Source organism: Pneumocystis jirovecii (assembly GCF_001477535.1).
Source record: "Pneumocystis jirovecii RU7 chromosome Unknown supercont1.16, whole genome shotgun sequence".
NCBI classification, from domain to species: domain Eukaryota; kingdom Fungi; phylum Ascomycota; class Pneumocystomycetes; order Pneumocystales; family Pneumocystaceae; genus Pneumocystis; species Pneumocystis jirovecii.
Window position 1 is genome coordinate 218,335 of NW_017264790.1, and position 15,551 is coordinate 233,885.

The 15,551-nt window shown below is 28.2% G+C and overlaps 8 protein-coding genes across 8 annotated transcripts; 4 read left to right on the forward strand and 4 right to left on the reverse strand.

The window, feature by feature from the left end:
• Nucleotides 1-484: 484 nt before the first annotated feature.
• On the forward strand, nt 485-2,259 carry T551_03365 (uncharacterized protein; the record flags this gene model as incomplete). The annotated part of the gene is made up of 4 exons (XM_018375628.1): nt 485-583; nt 639-1,394; nt 1,441-1,608; nt 1,651-2,259. The coding sequence occupies 4 exons, from the start codon at nt 485-487 to the stop codon at nt 2,257-2,259; spliced, it is 1,632 nt and encodes a 543-aa protein (XP_018228234.1).
• A 150-nt stretch (nt 2,260-2,409) lies between these two features.
• On the reverse strand, nt 2,410-3,920 carry T551_03366 (uncharacterized protein; the record flags this gene model as incomplete). Its single annotated transcript, XM_018375629.1, has 4 exons — nt 2,410-3,381; nt 3,426-3,643; nt 3,693-3,813; nt 3,867-3,920. 4 exons carry the CDS (start codon nt 3,918-3,920, stop codon nt 2,410-2,412), a joined length of 1,365 nt encoding a protein of 454 aa, XP_018228235.1.
• A 696-nt stretch (nt 3,921-4,616) lies between these two features.
• On the reverse strand, nt 4,617-5,157 carry T551_03367 (uncharacterized protein; the record flags this gene model as incomplete). The annotated part of the gene is made up of 4 exons (XM_018375630.1): nt 4,617-4,737; nt 4,786-4,986; nt 5,031-5,075; nt 5,144-5,157. 4 exons carry the CDS (start codon nt 5,155-5,157, stop codon nt 4,617-4,619), a joined length of 381 nt encoding a protein of 126 aa, XP_018228236.1.
• Nucleotides 5,158-5,493: 336 nt separating this feature from the next.
• On the forward strand, nt 5,494-6,393 carry T551_03368 (uncharacterized protein; the record flags this gene model as incomplete). The annotated part of the gene is made up of 1 exon (XM_018375631.1): nt 5,494-6,393. The coding sequence occupies one exon, from the start codon at nt 5,494-5,496 to the stop codon at nt 6,391-6,393; it is 900 nt and encodes a 299-aa protein (XP_018228237.1).
• An 82-nt stretch (nt 6,394-6,475) lies between these two features.
• On the reverse strand, nt 6,476-7,283 carry T551_03369 (uncharacterized protein; the record flags this gene model as incomplete). Its single annotated transcript, XM_018375632.1, has 3 exons — nt 6,476-6,844; nt 6,887-7,214; nt 7,255-7,283. 3 exons carry the CDS (start codon nt 7,281-7,283, stop codon nt 6,476-6,478), a joined length of 726 nt encoding a protein of 241 aa, XP_018228238.1.
• A 250-nt stretch (nt 7,284-7,533) lies between these two features.
• T551_03370 (uncharacterized protein) lies at nt 7,534-9,556 on the reverse strand (the record flags this gene model as incomplete). The annotated part of the gene is made up of 10 exons (XM_018375633.1): nt 7,534-7,836; nt 7,882-7,935; nt 7,977-8,079; nt 8,133-8,208; nt 8,241-8,380; nt 8,423-8,846; nt 8,888-8,946; nt 8,995-9,145; nt 9,225-9,447; nt 9,503-9,556. 10 exons carry the CDS (start codon nt 9,554-9,556, stop codon nt 7,534-7,536), a joined length of 1,587 nt encoding a protein of 528 aa, XP_018228239.1.
• Nucleotides 9,557-9,696: 140 nt separating this feature from the next.
• T551_03371 (uncharacterized protein) lies at nt 9,697-10,197 on the forward strand (the record flags this gene model as incomplete). The annotated part of the gene is made up of 3 exons (XM_018375634.1): nt 9,697-9,761; nt 9,803-9,958; nt 10,005-10,197. 3 exons carry the CDS (start codon nt 9,697-9,699, stop codon nt 10,195-10,197), a joined length of 414 nt encoding a protein of 137 aa, XP_018228240.1.
• A 297-nt stretch (nt 10,198-10,494) lies between these two features.
• Nucleotides 10,495-15,472, forward strand: T551_03372 (cleavage/polyadenylation factor CFT1; the record flags this gene model as incomplete). Its single annotated transcript, XM_018375635.1, has 16 exons — nt 10,495-10,704; nt 10,767-12,116; nt 12,160-12,228; nt 12,274-12,441; nt 12,489-12,630; nt 12,673-12,857; nt 12,900-13,154; nt 13,199-13,369; nt 13,417-13,815; nt 13,854-14,049; nt 14,093-14,171; nt 14,216-14,510; nt 14,562-14,708; nt 14,756-14,903; nt 14,947-15,241; nt 15,289-15,472. The coding sequence occupies 16 exons, from the start codon at nt 10,495-10,497 to the stop codon at nt 15,470-15,472; spliced, it is 4,293 nt and encodes a 1,430-aa protein (XP_018228241.1).
• Nucleotides 15,473-15,551: the final 79 nt, after the last annotated feature.

Here is a 15,551-nt window from a genome sequence, read left to right on the forward strand (position 1 = left end):
ACTATTAATATAAAAAACATGTGAATTTCATTAAAAAGTGCTTTTTTTAAAAAAATAGTATTTATTTAGAAAATATATCATAAAAAATTATATTCACGGCTTAAATACACACGTTAATTGACATAGGTTATATTTAAGATGTGAAAATATAGATTTATTTAGTTAAACAGGATAAATAAAATAAGTCTTGCATATAAATCATTTTTATAATATTAAGATATTCGGTATTTAAAAAATATATTCTAATGCAAATTTCTCGTCGGCGCAAGACGATAGATTCTTTGAAAAAGAAAACAATTGAAATTCAATTATTTTGAAATAAAAAAGCACTCAGGAAGATAAATAAATATAAAAAGGAGCACTGGATTTCATTATTTTTTAGTTTTGTTTTTTTTTCGGGTTTTTTTAACGATATTCTGGAGAATTTTATTACAGTTCTCAATAACCTTTTTGCCAAGGTTTTGTGTCGAATATAACTGTTGTTATGTTTAGATGGAAGGTTTTTTTCTCTCTTCTAAGTCTTGTATGTGCATGGATTTTGGTTGATATTATTTCGAATCCATCTAAGAAAGAAACTCATTGGGTAGCTGATTTTTATATATCTTTGTTTATGGCTAATTTTTTTTTTTGTTTTCTAGTTGTCAGATGTAGCATCTTATCCAATACCTTTTAGTTTGATTGAGAAAATTGCTTTAGAATTAGATCCTTTCTTAAAAAGCTTAACAACAGGGACGGATTACTTTAAATATTATCGGTTAAATCTTTTTGGTACTCAGTGTTCTTTCTGGGGTGTTGAGGATGGGCTGTGTGGCAATTATGCTTGTATGGTTGATACTTTGGAGGAATCAGCGCTTCCTGAAGCATGGAAACTTTCTTCACTAGGGAAAATTCGAGGTCTTACTGCAGAGCAGCCACATCATCATGCAAGTTCAACTGGGTCGCCTTTAGGTGGTGCATTAGGAAGTGGGACTTCTGAATTATGTGTTTATGAAGAATCAGATCATTCAAAACGAGATTATTGTATTCCCGAAGACGAGTCAACTGAAGAAAATATTGTCTATGTATCTTTAGTAGACAATCCTGAAAGATATACTGGTTATTCTGGTCCTAGTGCGCATCAAGTTTGGAGAGCTATATATAGAGAAAACTGTTTTGTTCTCCCTTACGATTTTGTAGTTCCATTAAAAGAATTTTCTTCTGCAAATAAACTGGAAGCAATAATGTTGCATAAAAACAATCGGGGATCCCAGAATAACGATAAGAAGTACAATGCTATGATGCAAGAGTCTGTTTGTCTTGAAAAAAGAGTATTTTATCGGATTATATCAGGTATGCATGCAAGTATATCGACTCATTTGTGTAAAGAATATTTAAACAAAATGACTGGTTTATGGGTCCGTATAGCCTTATTTTAGGATCATTTTGCCTTATGTGGGATAGGAGCCGAACTTGCAATGTTTTATGGAACGTGTTGGAAATCATTCTGATCGGATTGAAAATATATATTTTAATTATGTATTAATTTTACGAGCATTAGCAAAGTTGCATAACTATTTAAAAAATTATACATTTTGTGAAGGTGATGTCAAAAGTAATGCAATAACTAAAGTTATTATTTATATTTTTTAAAATTTATCTAATATATTATAGCATAAAGTTAATGAATTGATTCGAAAGATAACTTATTTTCCTAATTTATTTGATGAAAAGCTTATGTTCGATACGTCACATAATAATCATGCAATGCATTTAAAGGACGAATTTCGAATGCGTTTTAGAAATGTTAGCAAACTTATGGATTGTGTAAGTTGTGATAAATGTCGTTTATGGGGAAAAATTCAAGTTGCTGGGTTTGGCACTGCATTAAAAATTCTTTTTGAGTTTAATGATTCTTTACATCAAGATAATTTTTTATTAAGAAGAACTGAACTTGTTGCACTTATTAATACATTCAACCGTGTATCATCTTCTATTCATTTTATACAAGAGTTTCATTCAGAAGTTTACTCTAATAAAAAAAAAAGTGCTGATAAATCTATTTTTTTTGGTTATATATCTCATTTTTTTCAAAACATTGTTAAAAATATTATTTCGTACAAATCAGCTTTTAATGTTGAGAATTTTATAAAATCATTTAATGTTGAATACAATAACATCAAAGATGCGCTTATATTTATTTTCGAGTCCTGGTTAAAAGTGTTTAAGATCATATATATGCATATTAAAAATAGGAAAAGTATATGGGGTTATTTTTTGTGAAATTGTTAAGTTATATTTATTATGAATAGTTTTGTGCTATTGGTTTAAATATGTTGATAAATAATAGCCTCATGCTAAAATATTTATTAGCATTAAAATAATTATTTAAAATCGTACAAAAATACGTCATTAGTCATTAATATAGAATATTCACTTTTGTACGTCTTTTAAAATCTCAAATGGTAATGAAAATTCTTGAACTTTTGTGGTTATTTTAGGAAGCGGCTGCCCAAACGCTAATATCATTCTGTTACTTCTACGCCAATTATTTGTAATAGCTTGTCTTACATGGGGTGATTTTATGAATGATTTTTTTTTATTTTCAATTAAAGAATGTACAGTTGTATTTGTTTCTTTTTTATTTTCGATGTGGATATACTCATTCTGAATAGATATACTCTCATTTTTATTTGATATATTTTGAATTTTAATGGACTTATTTTCATTTTTTGTGGGTTTATTTTGATTTTTATTACATTTATTTTCATTCTTAATAAAAGAATCTTTAGTTCTAATCAATTCATCATCATTTTCGATAGATATATCTTTATTTTTTTTAGTCTCTTCATGCATTGTATTAAATAATGGAAATTCTGTATGACTATTTGCTGAATCTGTTAAATTTGAAGATATCTTACGTTTTTTTTGAATAGGTTTGTTAATGTTGGATTTATTAGAATCGTTTTTTTCTGGTATAAAAATTTCTGGAATTTCTGTATTCAATTTTTGTTTTTTCAAATGATTTTTTAAAAAACTAGACCTACTAGTTTTTGAGACACAATCTTGATTTGAATTAGTCACTTCCTTAGACTTTCTTTTATTCTTTAATTCAAATTCTTTCCATGAGTTAAATTTTTTTAAAACATGTTCTAATTTTTGAATGATAAACTGTCTTTGTGTTTCCAAAGGGTCTTTAGAACCTGTAATTTTAGAAATAGCCATGACAATCTTCTTCCAATCTGAGCTATGAAGCTGATCAATCTTTTGTTCCAAATAAAACTGATCGTGTGCAAATCTTTCACGTTCAATATTCCGAATATGTTTTTCTTGTCTATCAAAACGTTTGTGATTCAAATGAAAGAGATTATCTGGCAAAGGGTCTATAGATACAACCTGCTTATCCTGAACACAGATTAACTAAATTATTGATGTTTAACATATAAAACCTTTGGTTGTGATTTAATGATTTTTGGTGTTATTTCAAAAAAAACAGGAATTTTAGGAATATCTTTTTTTGAAGAAATATACATCGAAAAATCATTTAACGCATCTTTAAATAAAGGATGTATTTCAAGATTTGAAAATTTATCCACTTGATCTGTAATTAAAATAGAAAGTCCCAGTAGCTCTTCATCGATATTTGCTGATGTATAGAGATTGTAATCTTTAAAAATGAATACAATAATACTTATAAAACAATAATAATAACATACTAAATTCGTCCTGGTTACTATATAAATAACGGACAACCGTCTGAATAGATGATTTGTCTGTATAACATTCACGGACTGGTCGTTGATTGTTTTTAGGTGAAGAAACTGGTGAAAATGACTTCTAAAGGCTAAAATTAACTTTCAAATAATAAAAGACAACTTTAAAAAAAATACCTCTTTCTTTTGCTTAAAATTGTTTTTATTTAAATTAGAAATATTATTTCCCATTTTTTAATAATTTTATCAATTTCTTATAAAAAACAAACACAAATTCCTATATTAAATATGTTAAATATTGTCTTTTTCTTAAGTTAACATACATAAGTTTAATAATTTAATAATAAAAAACAAAACCATTTCTTTAAGATTAAACAAATGCTTTTTAAATGTCGATAGATGTTTGTAATATAAAACGGAAGACAAAATTAAAATATAAACAGATGAATAATACATAATAAGTATATATATGAGTAAATTAAGATGATATTTATAGTATTTTGGTATTCTTATAAAAATTGTTTATTTAATAAAGTTTAAAATATAAAAAGTTAAAGCGTAAAAATAAATATAAAAAAATGAAAAAATATGCTTTTAAATACTGAGAATGAATCTAAAGTGTAAATAAACAAGTGAAAGAATGAATAAACATAAATGATAATTAAATATATATGTTATTTCCTAATGTATACCAGCAGTCGTATGTATATAAATGAATATTAGATATTAAATGTTCTTAGTGAATTTCTATGTAAGCCTAGTTAGCCATAAACATGAAATATTTAAAATCCTTTACTCATAAGGACTAATCCATTTTTGTCTACAAAACAGCACAAAAAACAAAGATTAAACATTGTAATAATCTGATGAGTGGTGTTAGAAATGAAAATTGTTGTAAGCAAGTCTGATATATATTTTCAGTTTAGTTTATGAAGAAAATAAGAGTCCAAGCGCTTTTTTAACCGCTTCCATGCAACCTAGTATCTCTCTACGCGTTCTCTCAAGCTCATCCTCCTTTGCAACTATCCAGTCAACACTTAAGCGTATACTAAATGTTCCATATTAACTTTTTTCTTCAAAAGACACTATAAATCACCGTTTTCGTGTTATAAGATGATCATATACAATTCTACTACGTATCCATGACTGAAGTTCTTGGCAAAGTTCTTTGTATTCTGTAAACAGTACATCTTCTTCCTCATTAATAATTTCCATCGTTGACATATACGCTGCTGTCATAACATCCATATCAAACTTTGGAAACACATCTAGCAAATTTGAGGACTTCTTTGACTCTCTAAATTCAATTAGAAGTATTAATAAATTCAGAATCTTATTAACATTATAGGATCTGTCTCATCTTTAATTGGATTCTCTGATAACACACTAATCCATCAATATTAGCAATTTAAAGCCAGAAAAAAACAAATATAATCAATAAAGTATACACAAACCTCAAATTATTCATTTTTAAGACAATTCAGTTGTTTTTAACAGAATCACTGCCGAGTAACAATATCTACTTTTGTATTTGAAAAATAGACAAATATTTACCAAAAAAAAATTTAAAAAAAACTTTATTATATTGAAAAACTGTTTCAAGATCTATATAGTATATTTCTTCTGCTTTTTTTCCTTTTCTTGATGCTAAATATTTAAAAATGTTAGAAATAATAATTTATGTTAAACGATGTAATTTTTAAAATTAGAAAATGTTAATCAAAAAAATTAAGAAAATTATAAAGTTAAGAAATTTTGGAAAAAAAAGTTAAAAAAATAGACAAAATTTAAATATAAAAGACATATGATATTTAATTACTTAGTTCTATCTGGCAGCTTGAAGGGAATACGGAATGCTTCAACACGAACAGTTGAGATCATGTCTATTGCAAAACTTACTCGAAATATAGAAGCAATGCATTTAGACAAAGCAGAAAAGAAAGATTCTAAAATTTGTGATTCAGATCTAGTTGGAAAAAGTCGTTTATTACAGAGATTAAAGAAAAAAACAGCAAGCACACAAATAAAAGTGCCAGAACCAAATGTTTTGTCATATAAAGAACCAAAATTGTATCATAAAGAGAAAAAATCATCATTAAGAACAGATTCTATTAAGTCTTTTATAAAAGAAAATATAAAAAATGTATGTTCGGATTTAGAAATTCAAAAGAGTAAAGAGCAAGCACTAGATGTGTCTGAAAAATATATAAATTATAATAAAAATGATATAAAACAAGAAGATACGATACAAAAAACACAGAGAAAGCAACCAGAAAGTAAAAGTGCAAAAACAACATATAAAAATAAACTTAGTAAAAGTGCTTATGTTTATGAAGCAAAGAATCAGGAAAAAACGTCTATGGAAGTTGTTGTTAAGAAATATATTCAGCAAACACTAATTCCGTGGAGGCCTTCTTCTGTTTCTATGAATGATTTGAAGTTATATATACCTATTTGGCTTGAATCTTCAAATAATATAACCCATAGCTCAGAATTAGAAAAACAGATATTAAGTAATAAACAGAAAACAAACGAAGAATTAAAAAATAATCTCGATTATCAGAATACGCTTAATATGAATAACTCAACTTTTTATACTAGTCAGTACATATATAAGAATTCATCAATAAAATTAGATCAAAAGGAGAAAATGCTCAAAACTATAAGTGAAATAATTGAATATAAAAAACATGCACATATATAATTTAAAATAGTATACATGAATTAACAGACTTAGAGTTATTGTTTTTGTATATTGGTAGTTTTTGTAATAATAATATTGATTATCAATAAGCATTAATAGATACCTTATTTTCTAAAATACTTTTTTTTGTATTCTCAATTATTTTTTCTACTTCTTGATTTGCCTGATTGATAATTTTTGCAATATCTTTTTCTTTAGAGTTAACTTCATCTTCTGTTAAATTTCCATATTGTTTGGCTTTTTTAAGACGTTTCATATTTATTGTCCTTATATTTCGTATAGCTATTCCTGTATTTTCCCCCAACTCTGATATTTGTTGTAATACTTTCTTCTGACTTTCCTTTGTTGGTAGAGGTAATGGTATAATATATTGAAGAGGATTAGATGGATGGACTACAGGATTCAATCCATATGATAAAGAACGAATTGCTGAAATCAAATATTTGATATTCTATTTAATATTAATTTAAAAAATAAAAAAATTATTAAAAACATCGTTATCATAAATAGTCATTATCATTGATCTATTATCTCTAATAGATATATGTGCTAAATCCTTAAGAAAAGCCTTTTTTCCTTTGGAAATAGAGACTTCTACATTGTGAAGCAAAGATAGGTTAGAACGGCCCAATTTAAGAGATTCTGATTCTTTTTTTAAATAAAAAATTACATTATTAATACTATTATTTAACTTCTCAATGTCTATGATATTTTCAGTAGATTCTGTTGTGTTTATATTCTTTTTTGATTTTGATTTAGAAGAAAGTAATTTTTGATTTATATAATTATATTTATTAAAAAATGAATAGTAACAAGCACTCCTATATAATATTAGTATTTAAAAAACTTTATGTATGAAACATAGACCGTCTACTCAATAAAAAGGACATTGAAGTTATTTCATTAGTTTTTTATAAAATATAAGTTTTATAAAACCTAATACGATTACGTTAGATATTTTGAAAGCTAATAGCTATAAATCAAAACGCTTTAATAAAAATATTTACATGAAAATTGATATTATATGGAGAAATATAAATGAAAAAAGGAAATTTAAGAATTGATAATACACTATTCTGAAATATATAAAAAATTCTCAATTATATTATTCGTTACTAGAAACAATCAGCTGTAAAGTTTTTAATAGTGATAAAATACGGATAAAAGACATTCTCTTTCTGGTTCAATTTCTCTAAAGATATTTCCTGATTTTTTACAAAAACTTAGAAATATAAAAGAAAGAAAGAAAATAACCAAAAACAAAAAGTGAGAATAATAGTACCATGATTCGAAAAACTTGTAATTGCTCGTTATGTCTTTGATAATTGTGCTTAAAATAGATAATGTACAAAATTTAGTAGCAATGTGATCTTTTGTTTCAGAACATCGGAAAATATATTCCGGATGATTAATACAATCATAAACATTTTGAGAATCAGGAATCTAAATTTATCATTATACAATTACCGAATATATTCCAAGACGTACAGTATAATTACAATAAGTTTGCTTGCCAAAATGACTATATCTTGGAATAATTATCTAAAAAGATAAATAAAATTATACACCATTTTTTCAAATACTTCGCTAAGAGTATAATTAAATGAAAACGTAACAAGTATTAAAATAGCTGTAGAAATTAAGAGTGGATGAGATAAAGTGTTTTTTTTTTTATATGAATTAAACCTAAAAAAACTAAAATTTTATTAAACTTAAAAATGTAGTCAAATAAAATATACTCAATGTTTATAGTTTTTCTCATATTAAAAATTCCCATCACAGAGGTTGCATAAAGATAAAATATAAGAAAAGTAGCTATAATAAGATTAATAGGAAATATCTTAAACCAGTTAGTAAAAAGGAAGCAAAATGTTGAGTATTTTCCTTAGAAAAAAGGCCAGATAATAAATCTATCCAAATAAGAATCCGTGTTTTATCGATATAATTGTAAGAAATTTTACTGTATGTATTTCTTAATTTATCAGCCCTATAAAAATAAGTAATAACATTATATACAAGAAAGACTAACAATGCTATTATCATAGAAAGAACAATTATTAAAGACACAAGAAAAAGTAAATTACCAATGAGTAATTGAAGTATATGCAAAATAGAGTAAATAGATTGCATCCATTTTTTTTTGCTTTCTTCTGCGAGTCTAACACGACGTACAAGAGTTCTTTCCTCTCTTTGGAGAGATTGAAGAGTTCTACGATCTTTCGCACTCATTTGAGTATGAAATCCCATACAACGAACTTCAATTGTTCTCTGCTTTTCACGATTAAGAATAAGAGCATGTTTCATGTCCGATGCTGATGTTGGGATATTTTTCGGACTTGTTTTTATAATCCATAAAGGCAGTAACGAGAAACCAAATGCTGTATATGTACAAAAAAAGACCATACCGAACAATAAAAGAACACCTACAATAAAAAACATGATTTTTTTTATATCTAAAAGCAATTAGAAATGTACATCGTAGAAAAATATCTACACTCTGTAGTCAATATTTCTCGAAATCGATCTATTTCTGAACTAAGGCTTGTTATTTGCCTAGTTGTAATAAAAAATCCGATGAAAAATAATGCTAAAAATAAAAACATGAAAGAAAGAGAACGCTTAAAGGCTCCAAAAATTCTTGTCTTTGTTGTTGAATTTTCATTCCATTCGCTGTAAAAATAATATGTAAACGGAAGAACGAAAAATAAATCAAGCAAATGCAACCCATAAAAGACTAGATCTGTCAAAAACACTAAAAACCCAAGGATTCAAAAACGTACAGTAATAAACTACAAAAACATAAGATACACAATACACCACTTATGTCTTACACAGTTTTAATCGGCTTACTGTAACATCTATCAATGGCACTATTACCCAGAAAAACCGTGGAAAAAACGCCCGAGAAGAAACAAGTGCAAGATCCAATGGATATAGACATATTGTAACAAGTGTATGCATCATAGATAGTCCCGTTACTACTGTCACAAGAAGGTTTTTCCCATATTTACGTTGATGACTATAAATAAACCAAAATGAAAACAAAAAAAAACCCTAAAATCCCGCTTCAACTTCAAAAACATAAAAAACATCTTCTGCCCCTTCTTACCACACATATTGTTGCCCAAATACCCAGCTCTGGCCCCTCCATAACTAGTTCCATTTTCTTTTATTTGATCGATGTCGTCGCTATCGTTGCTATATATTTCACTACACGTCGATATTTAACGCGTACAAACGCGTCGCGTATACGCTTCACGTATTGTCGAAAGCGTGTTATTAAGCGTGTCATAAATTCTGTAGATGAGCCCTCAAGTACTACGAGAAGCTATAAATACGCCTGAATTTACTTATTTTCACCTTGAATGGTATATTTACGTGTAATATACTTATTATAACGTGTTTACAGGCAGAAATCTCACTTAGCAGTGCCTGATGCACGAGCATGGCAGCAACGTATTACATATGCACTCCAACAAGCATTGGGTATCTCAGGAATGGCTATTTCAGCCGAGATTTTGCATATAACACCAGACAGCCATGCGTATATTCGTGTTCCGGGGAGGTTTGTTGCTGTAAATGGCATATTTGCAGTATAATCTGTGTTTTAGAGATGGACCGCGTTTTTGGGCAGCTCTTGCAGCAACAGCAGAGATAGAAGCACCAGTAATGGCACCAGCCTTGGTTCTAGATAGTCCAAAGAAAGGGCTTCGTGTTCTTGGCGTTTCTGACTATCTTATGGGTCTTCTTCACCGCAGCCGCAGTGTTGAGGATCAGTATAACGTAGAAATGGGAAAACCATAAATAAACAATGAATAGATAGTGGTATATACATGGAAATGTTGTTGGGAGTATGATTTTTTATTTTGAGTGTATTGGTATAATATTTGTTTTGTATGGGGGTTGAATAAGGTAGAGGGTTTTGAAGAGATTTTTTGGTATTTTCTGGTCTTTAATATGGTGTTTCCTATATTTCGATATTTTTTAGGGTGTAAACAGTGTTTATCGCAAACTTAACAAAAAAATAAGGGTTTAACGAGGTCTTGTAGAGATTTCACGGATAATCGACATAAATAAGTTTTATTTCAGTTGACATTGAAGATGTCGATGGTTTTTACGCCTCTCACGGAGACAACTGCTGTAGAATATGCTTTAGCGGCACAGTTTACATCAAGTGAAGAAAATCTGATTGTTGGGAGGTCAAATAGACTGCAGATCTATTGTCTTTTGAAAGAACAAAAGGAATCAATGGTGTATTGTGATAAATTAGAAGAAGAGGGGACAGAGACATATCTTGGGGGACGCCATGAGGTGTGAAGATTAGAGAAAGAGAGGAGGAAATATAGGGAAAAAGTTATTCTGATATTTTATAGAATTTTCTTGATTCAAATGTGAAGTTAGAGCCGTCTCGGCTGGAGATGGTGACATCATTGGTCCTTATATATGAAACAGAGTTGTATGGGGAGATTACGTCTATGAGCAAGGTTCGTACGAAAGATTATGAAATAACAAAGAGAGAATGTATTTTGGTATCTTTTAGAGAAGCAAAAGTGTCTCTTTTGGAATGGGATAAGGCGAATTTTTGCATTTCAACAGTAAGTATCCATTTCTATGAAAAAGAAGAATATCGGTCGTCTTTGTCACTTGAATTTAGTACACAATTGGTTATGGATCCGTCTTATAGGTGTGTAACGCTTAGATTTTATCGGGATATGTTTGCAATCATTCCTTTTCGCCAGAAAGATATTCTTTCTTTAGATGATGATATAATGACGACAAATACCCAAGATATAGAGTCTTCTCAATCACCATATTATTCATCCTCTGTTATTTCTTCGAAACAAATGCATGAAGGGATTTCACATATTGTTGATTGTGGTTATCTTTACGATTATCGAGAACCTACTCTTGCTATTCTTTATTCCGCATTTCAAACGTCAACAGGACTTCTTCCATATCGTCAAGATACGATGAGTTTTACGGCAATTACATTAGATCTTCAACAAAAAGCATCAACTGCTATTTATACTGTTGATAAGCTTCCCTATGATTTGTTTAGCGTATTACCTCTCCCAAATCCTATTGGAGGTACTCTTCTTATTGGAAATAACGAGTTGGTCTACGTTGACCAAGCAGCACGAGTTAAAGCTGTTTCAGTAAATTCTTTTGCGAGGAAATGCACACATTTGGATTTTATTGAAGATTACGATCTTAATTTAAGACTTAATGGAGCTGTAGGGGTATATTTGGAACTATTAGATGATCAACCTGGTGCTGTTTTATTGGTTATCGAGGATGGACGGTTCGTTCAGGTTGGGTTTAAGTTAGATGGAAGAGTTGTCAGTTCTCTTTCAGTAAAAATATTGGATCAAAGTGTTAAAAATGATTTTTTGAAATCAGAAGCAAGCTGTATAGTTTTATTAAACAATGAACAATTGTTTATTGGAAGCAAAGTCTCTAATAGTGTATTATTGGAATGGAAAAGACAAAGCGAAATTGCAGAGAAATTATTATCAGAACCTCGAGTAATATTTGATGAAGATAGAGAAGTTTTAAATGATTTGTATGGAGAAGATTTTGATATTGTTGATACCAGTAGTATTTTACAAAGAAATGGAGTTTTTGGAGATATACAGTTTCGTTTATTTGATACTTTATATAGTTGTGGACCTATTGTTGATATGACCATTGGGAGATCTTTTTTGTCCTATATGGTAAGTACGGTTTATTTAAAATGTATATTATCAAAAGTACTAATTTTAAAAGGATCAATATGTTCTTGACTTAGTAGTAGCTACTGGGAAAAATAGAACTGGTTCTGTTAGCATTTTTAAGGTTAAAGTTGATAATATAATAGTAAATATATTTGACTTTAAATAGAAAAGTATACAACCTGATGTTATTGGTGGTTTTGGACTTCCCGGCTGTTGTGGGCTGTGGACTATTTTTCTTAGAAATTTTGATATACAAGGTTTTGTAGATGAATCGTCTACTTCAAGAAATAATTTAGATAATTATTTTTTTGTTTCAAAGTCAAAAGAAAGTATGGTATGTCTCCGAAATAAAGCGAAAGTAGAATATTAATTTTACTATAGATATTTACCGTTGGTGAAAGTTTTGATGAAATACAAAATACAGAATTTGATACATGTGGGAATACTATAGAAGTAGGTACTATTTTTAATCATACAAAAATTCTACAAGTATCATGCGATAGTATTAGAGTTTATAATACTGGTATAATCTGAATTAAAAAAAGACATATTTATTTTTATTTAGACATATTTTTAACACAATATATTTCATTATGTGATAAGGATGATTCTTTGAATGAAACAATTGTTTATGCGTGTATAATGGATCCTTATGTTTTTTTAAAGCTTAAAAGTAATAAGTTTTTTATATTGTTTGCTGAGCCAGAATCTAAAGAACTTGTTCAGCTTTTTCTTCCTGCAATCTTAAAAGTAATATATTTGAATGTATCTATGTTATTTAATTTTATTTAGAATGAAAAAATAGTTTCGGCGTGTTTTTTTTCTCCTCAAGGAATTATAAATCAGAATTTTTCAAATTATTTTGTAGATGATTTATCTAATCATATTAAATATGCATTCCCTAAAAAAAAGGAATCTAGCGGAAATACCAATTCGAAATTTCAGGAGATTTCCATTAATATTTTTGATGATGCATTTATATCAAAATCTTTAGATTTTTTATCTATCTTTTTTTGTTTTATTTTGTTTGAAAATAATGAATTTAAGGTATTCATTAATTAACAATTATAACAATGAACTAATTACTATAGATTTGTCGTCTTCCGTCTATGGATTGTGTTTTTAAATCCAATTTTTCTTTATTACCTAGAATTATTCAAAATAATTTTGATGATGAAAATATATATGAAGTTTATGAAAATAAAGTTCAGGAAATATTGGTTACGAATTTGGATAGTAAAATGGATGAACCTTATATATTGGTTGTTTTCTATTTTATGCTAAATTTATTTTTATCTTACTTTTATAGGCTCGTACTGAATGGGAAGATGTAATTATTTATAAAGGTTTTCTGTATACTGAGGATGAGTCGACTTCTTTTCCTTTACGTTTTTTAAAAATTGAAACACTTAAACTTACAACAAGCATATCTGCATTTTGTAATTATCAAAATCATGATATGCAATCTAATGGGTCGGATAATGTTAAAAATAATGTTTATTCGCTATCTGGGAAATCTATGATACCTTTTTCTGGTAAGAATGGTATTAAATGCGTCTTCGTTGCTGGTGAGCTTTCATATTTTATTATTAAAACACCACATTCATTACCACGCATATTTTGTGTAAATACAAAAAATAAAATAATGAAATTTTCTTCTTTTAATGCTTTGAATTATGAAAATGGGTTTATTTATAGTGATTCTGAGGTATTATTTTGTTCGTAATATTTTTTTTAATTGTTTAGGATGTTATAAATATTGGGAAATTAAATGATGATTTTATTTATGATGGGTCTATGGCTATAAAAAATGTAGCGATTGGAAGAACAGTTAGTTCTATTGCATACCATGTCTCGAAACATGTTTATGCTATTTCTACTTCTGAGCTAGAAGATTATGAAGTTTTAGACGAAGATAATATGCCTATGTTTGATCATGAAAGTTAGTCATTTAAAAATACAATGTTGATAACTCATTTTTGTAGATGATTCTAGTGTTTCTTCTAAACTTCCTCATGGTTTTTTGGAATTATTATCCCCTAGAACATGGGAAATAATTGATAGGTATTTCTATATAATATTTAATTTAGTATTTACTTTTCATGAAGATATTCGTTTGCTAAAAATGAAGCTGCCATTACTGTTAAATCAGTTAACCTTGAGGTTTCTGAATATACTAAAGCCCGTAAAGAATTTATTGCTGTTGGTACTGGTATATTTCGTGGAGAAGATTTAGCTATGCGTGGTGCAACATATCTTTTTGAAATAGTTGATGTGATACCCGAGCCAAATAGGCCTGAAACAAACAAAAAATTGAAATTGGTTTGTCGTGAAGAAGTTAAAGGTGTTGTTTCTACATTGTGTGATATAAATGGTTATCTTTTAAGTGCTCAACGACAAAAGGTTTAATATTAAATATATTTATTATACAATACATATTTTTAACATAATTAGATTATTGTTCGAAGTTTGGAAAATGATGATAGATTAGTTGGAACTGCATTTATTGACTTGAATATGTATGTTTCTGTAGCCAAAAATATACGAAACATGCTTTTGTTCGGAGATATTATGAAAAGTATATGTTTTGTAGGGTTTTCTGTCAGTATATAGGATATTTTTGATAATTGTACTAAATAGTAAATTAGGAAGAACCTTATAAAATGGTTCTTTTTGGGAAAGATCATAGTTCTTTATCTGTTTCATCTGCAGATTTTCTGGTAGATGATGAACATTTATATTTTGTCATTGGTGACGATGATGGGAATATTCATGTTTTTAATTATGACCCTGAGAGTATTTTGTTTCCATGTTTTTCTGTTAATTCTAATAGTATTAGATCCTCAATCGTTTTCTGGTCAGAAATTGCTTAAACGTGGAGATTTCCACGTAGGTTCTCATATAAAATCTATATTGATGCTTCCTAAAGAAGCATTTCCTCAGAACGTAAATGATAAAGAAGAAACTAGGGCTTCTAAAAATCAAGATTCTTTATGTTTGTGTGCTTCTCAAGATGGATCTATGGGTGTATTAATTTCGCTTCCTGAAAAAACATATAGACGACTTTATTTTATTCAAGGTCAGCTTATTAATACAGAGGATAAAGTAGCCGGTTTAAACCCTATTTCATATAGGTATTTTTGCTGTATATATTTGGAAACCTTATTTATTGTCATTTTAGAACCTCTACCTATGTTAGTAAAACATCAAATCCTGCTCGTGGAATATTAGATGGAAAACTGCTTTATCAATATAATAATCTTGAAAGAAATAAACAGAAGGATATGGCTCGTAAATCAGGGATGCCCGTTGAAACAATTATTTATGATCTTTTGAAAATTGATCGTTCACTTGCTTATTTATAAAAATCAAAATGTTTTTATTCTTATATAATATATGCAAAACTCATTTATAATCTCTCATTTTCAATGTATTCTGTTCACT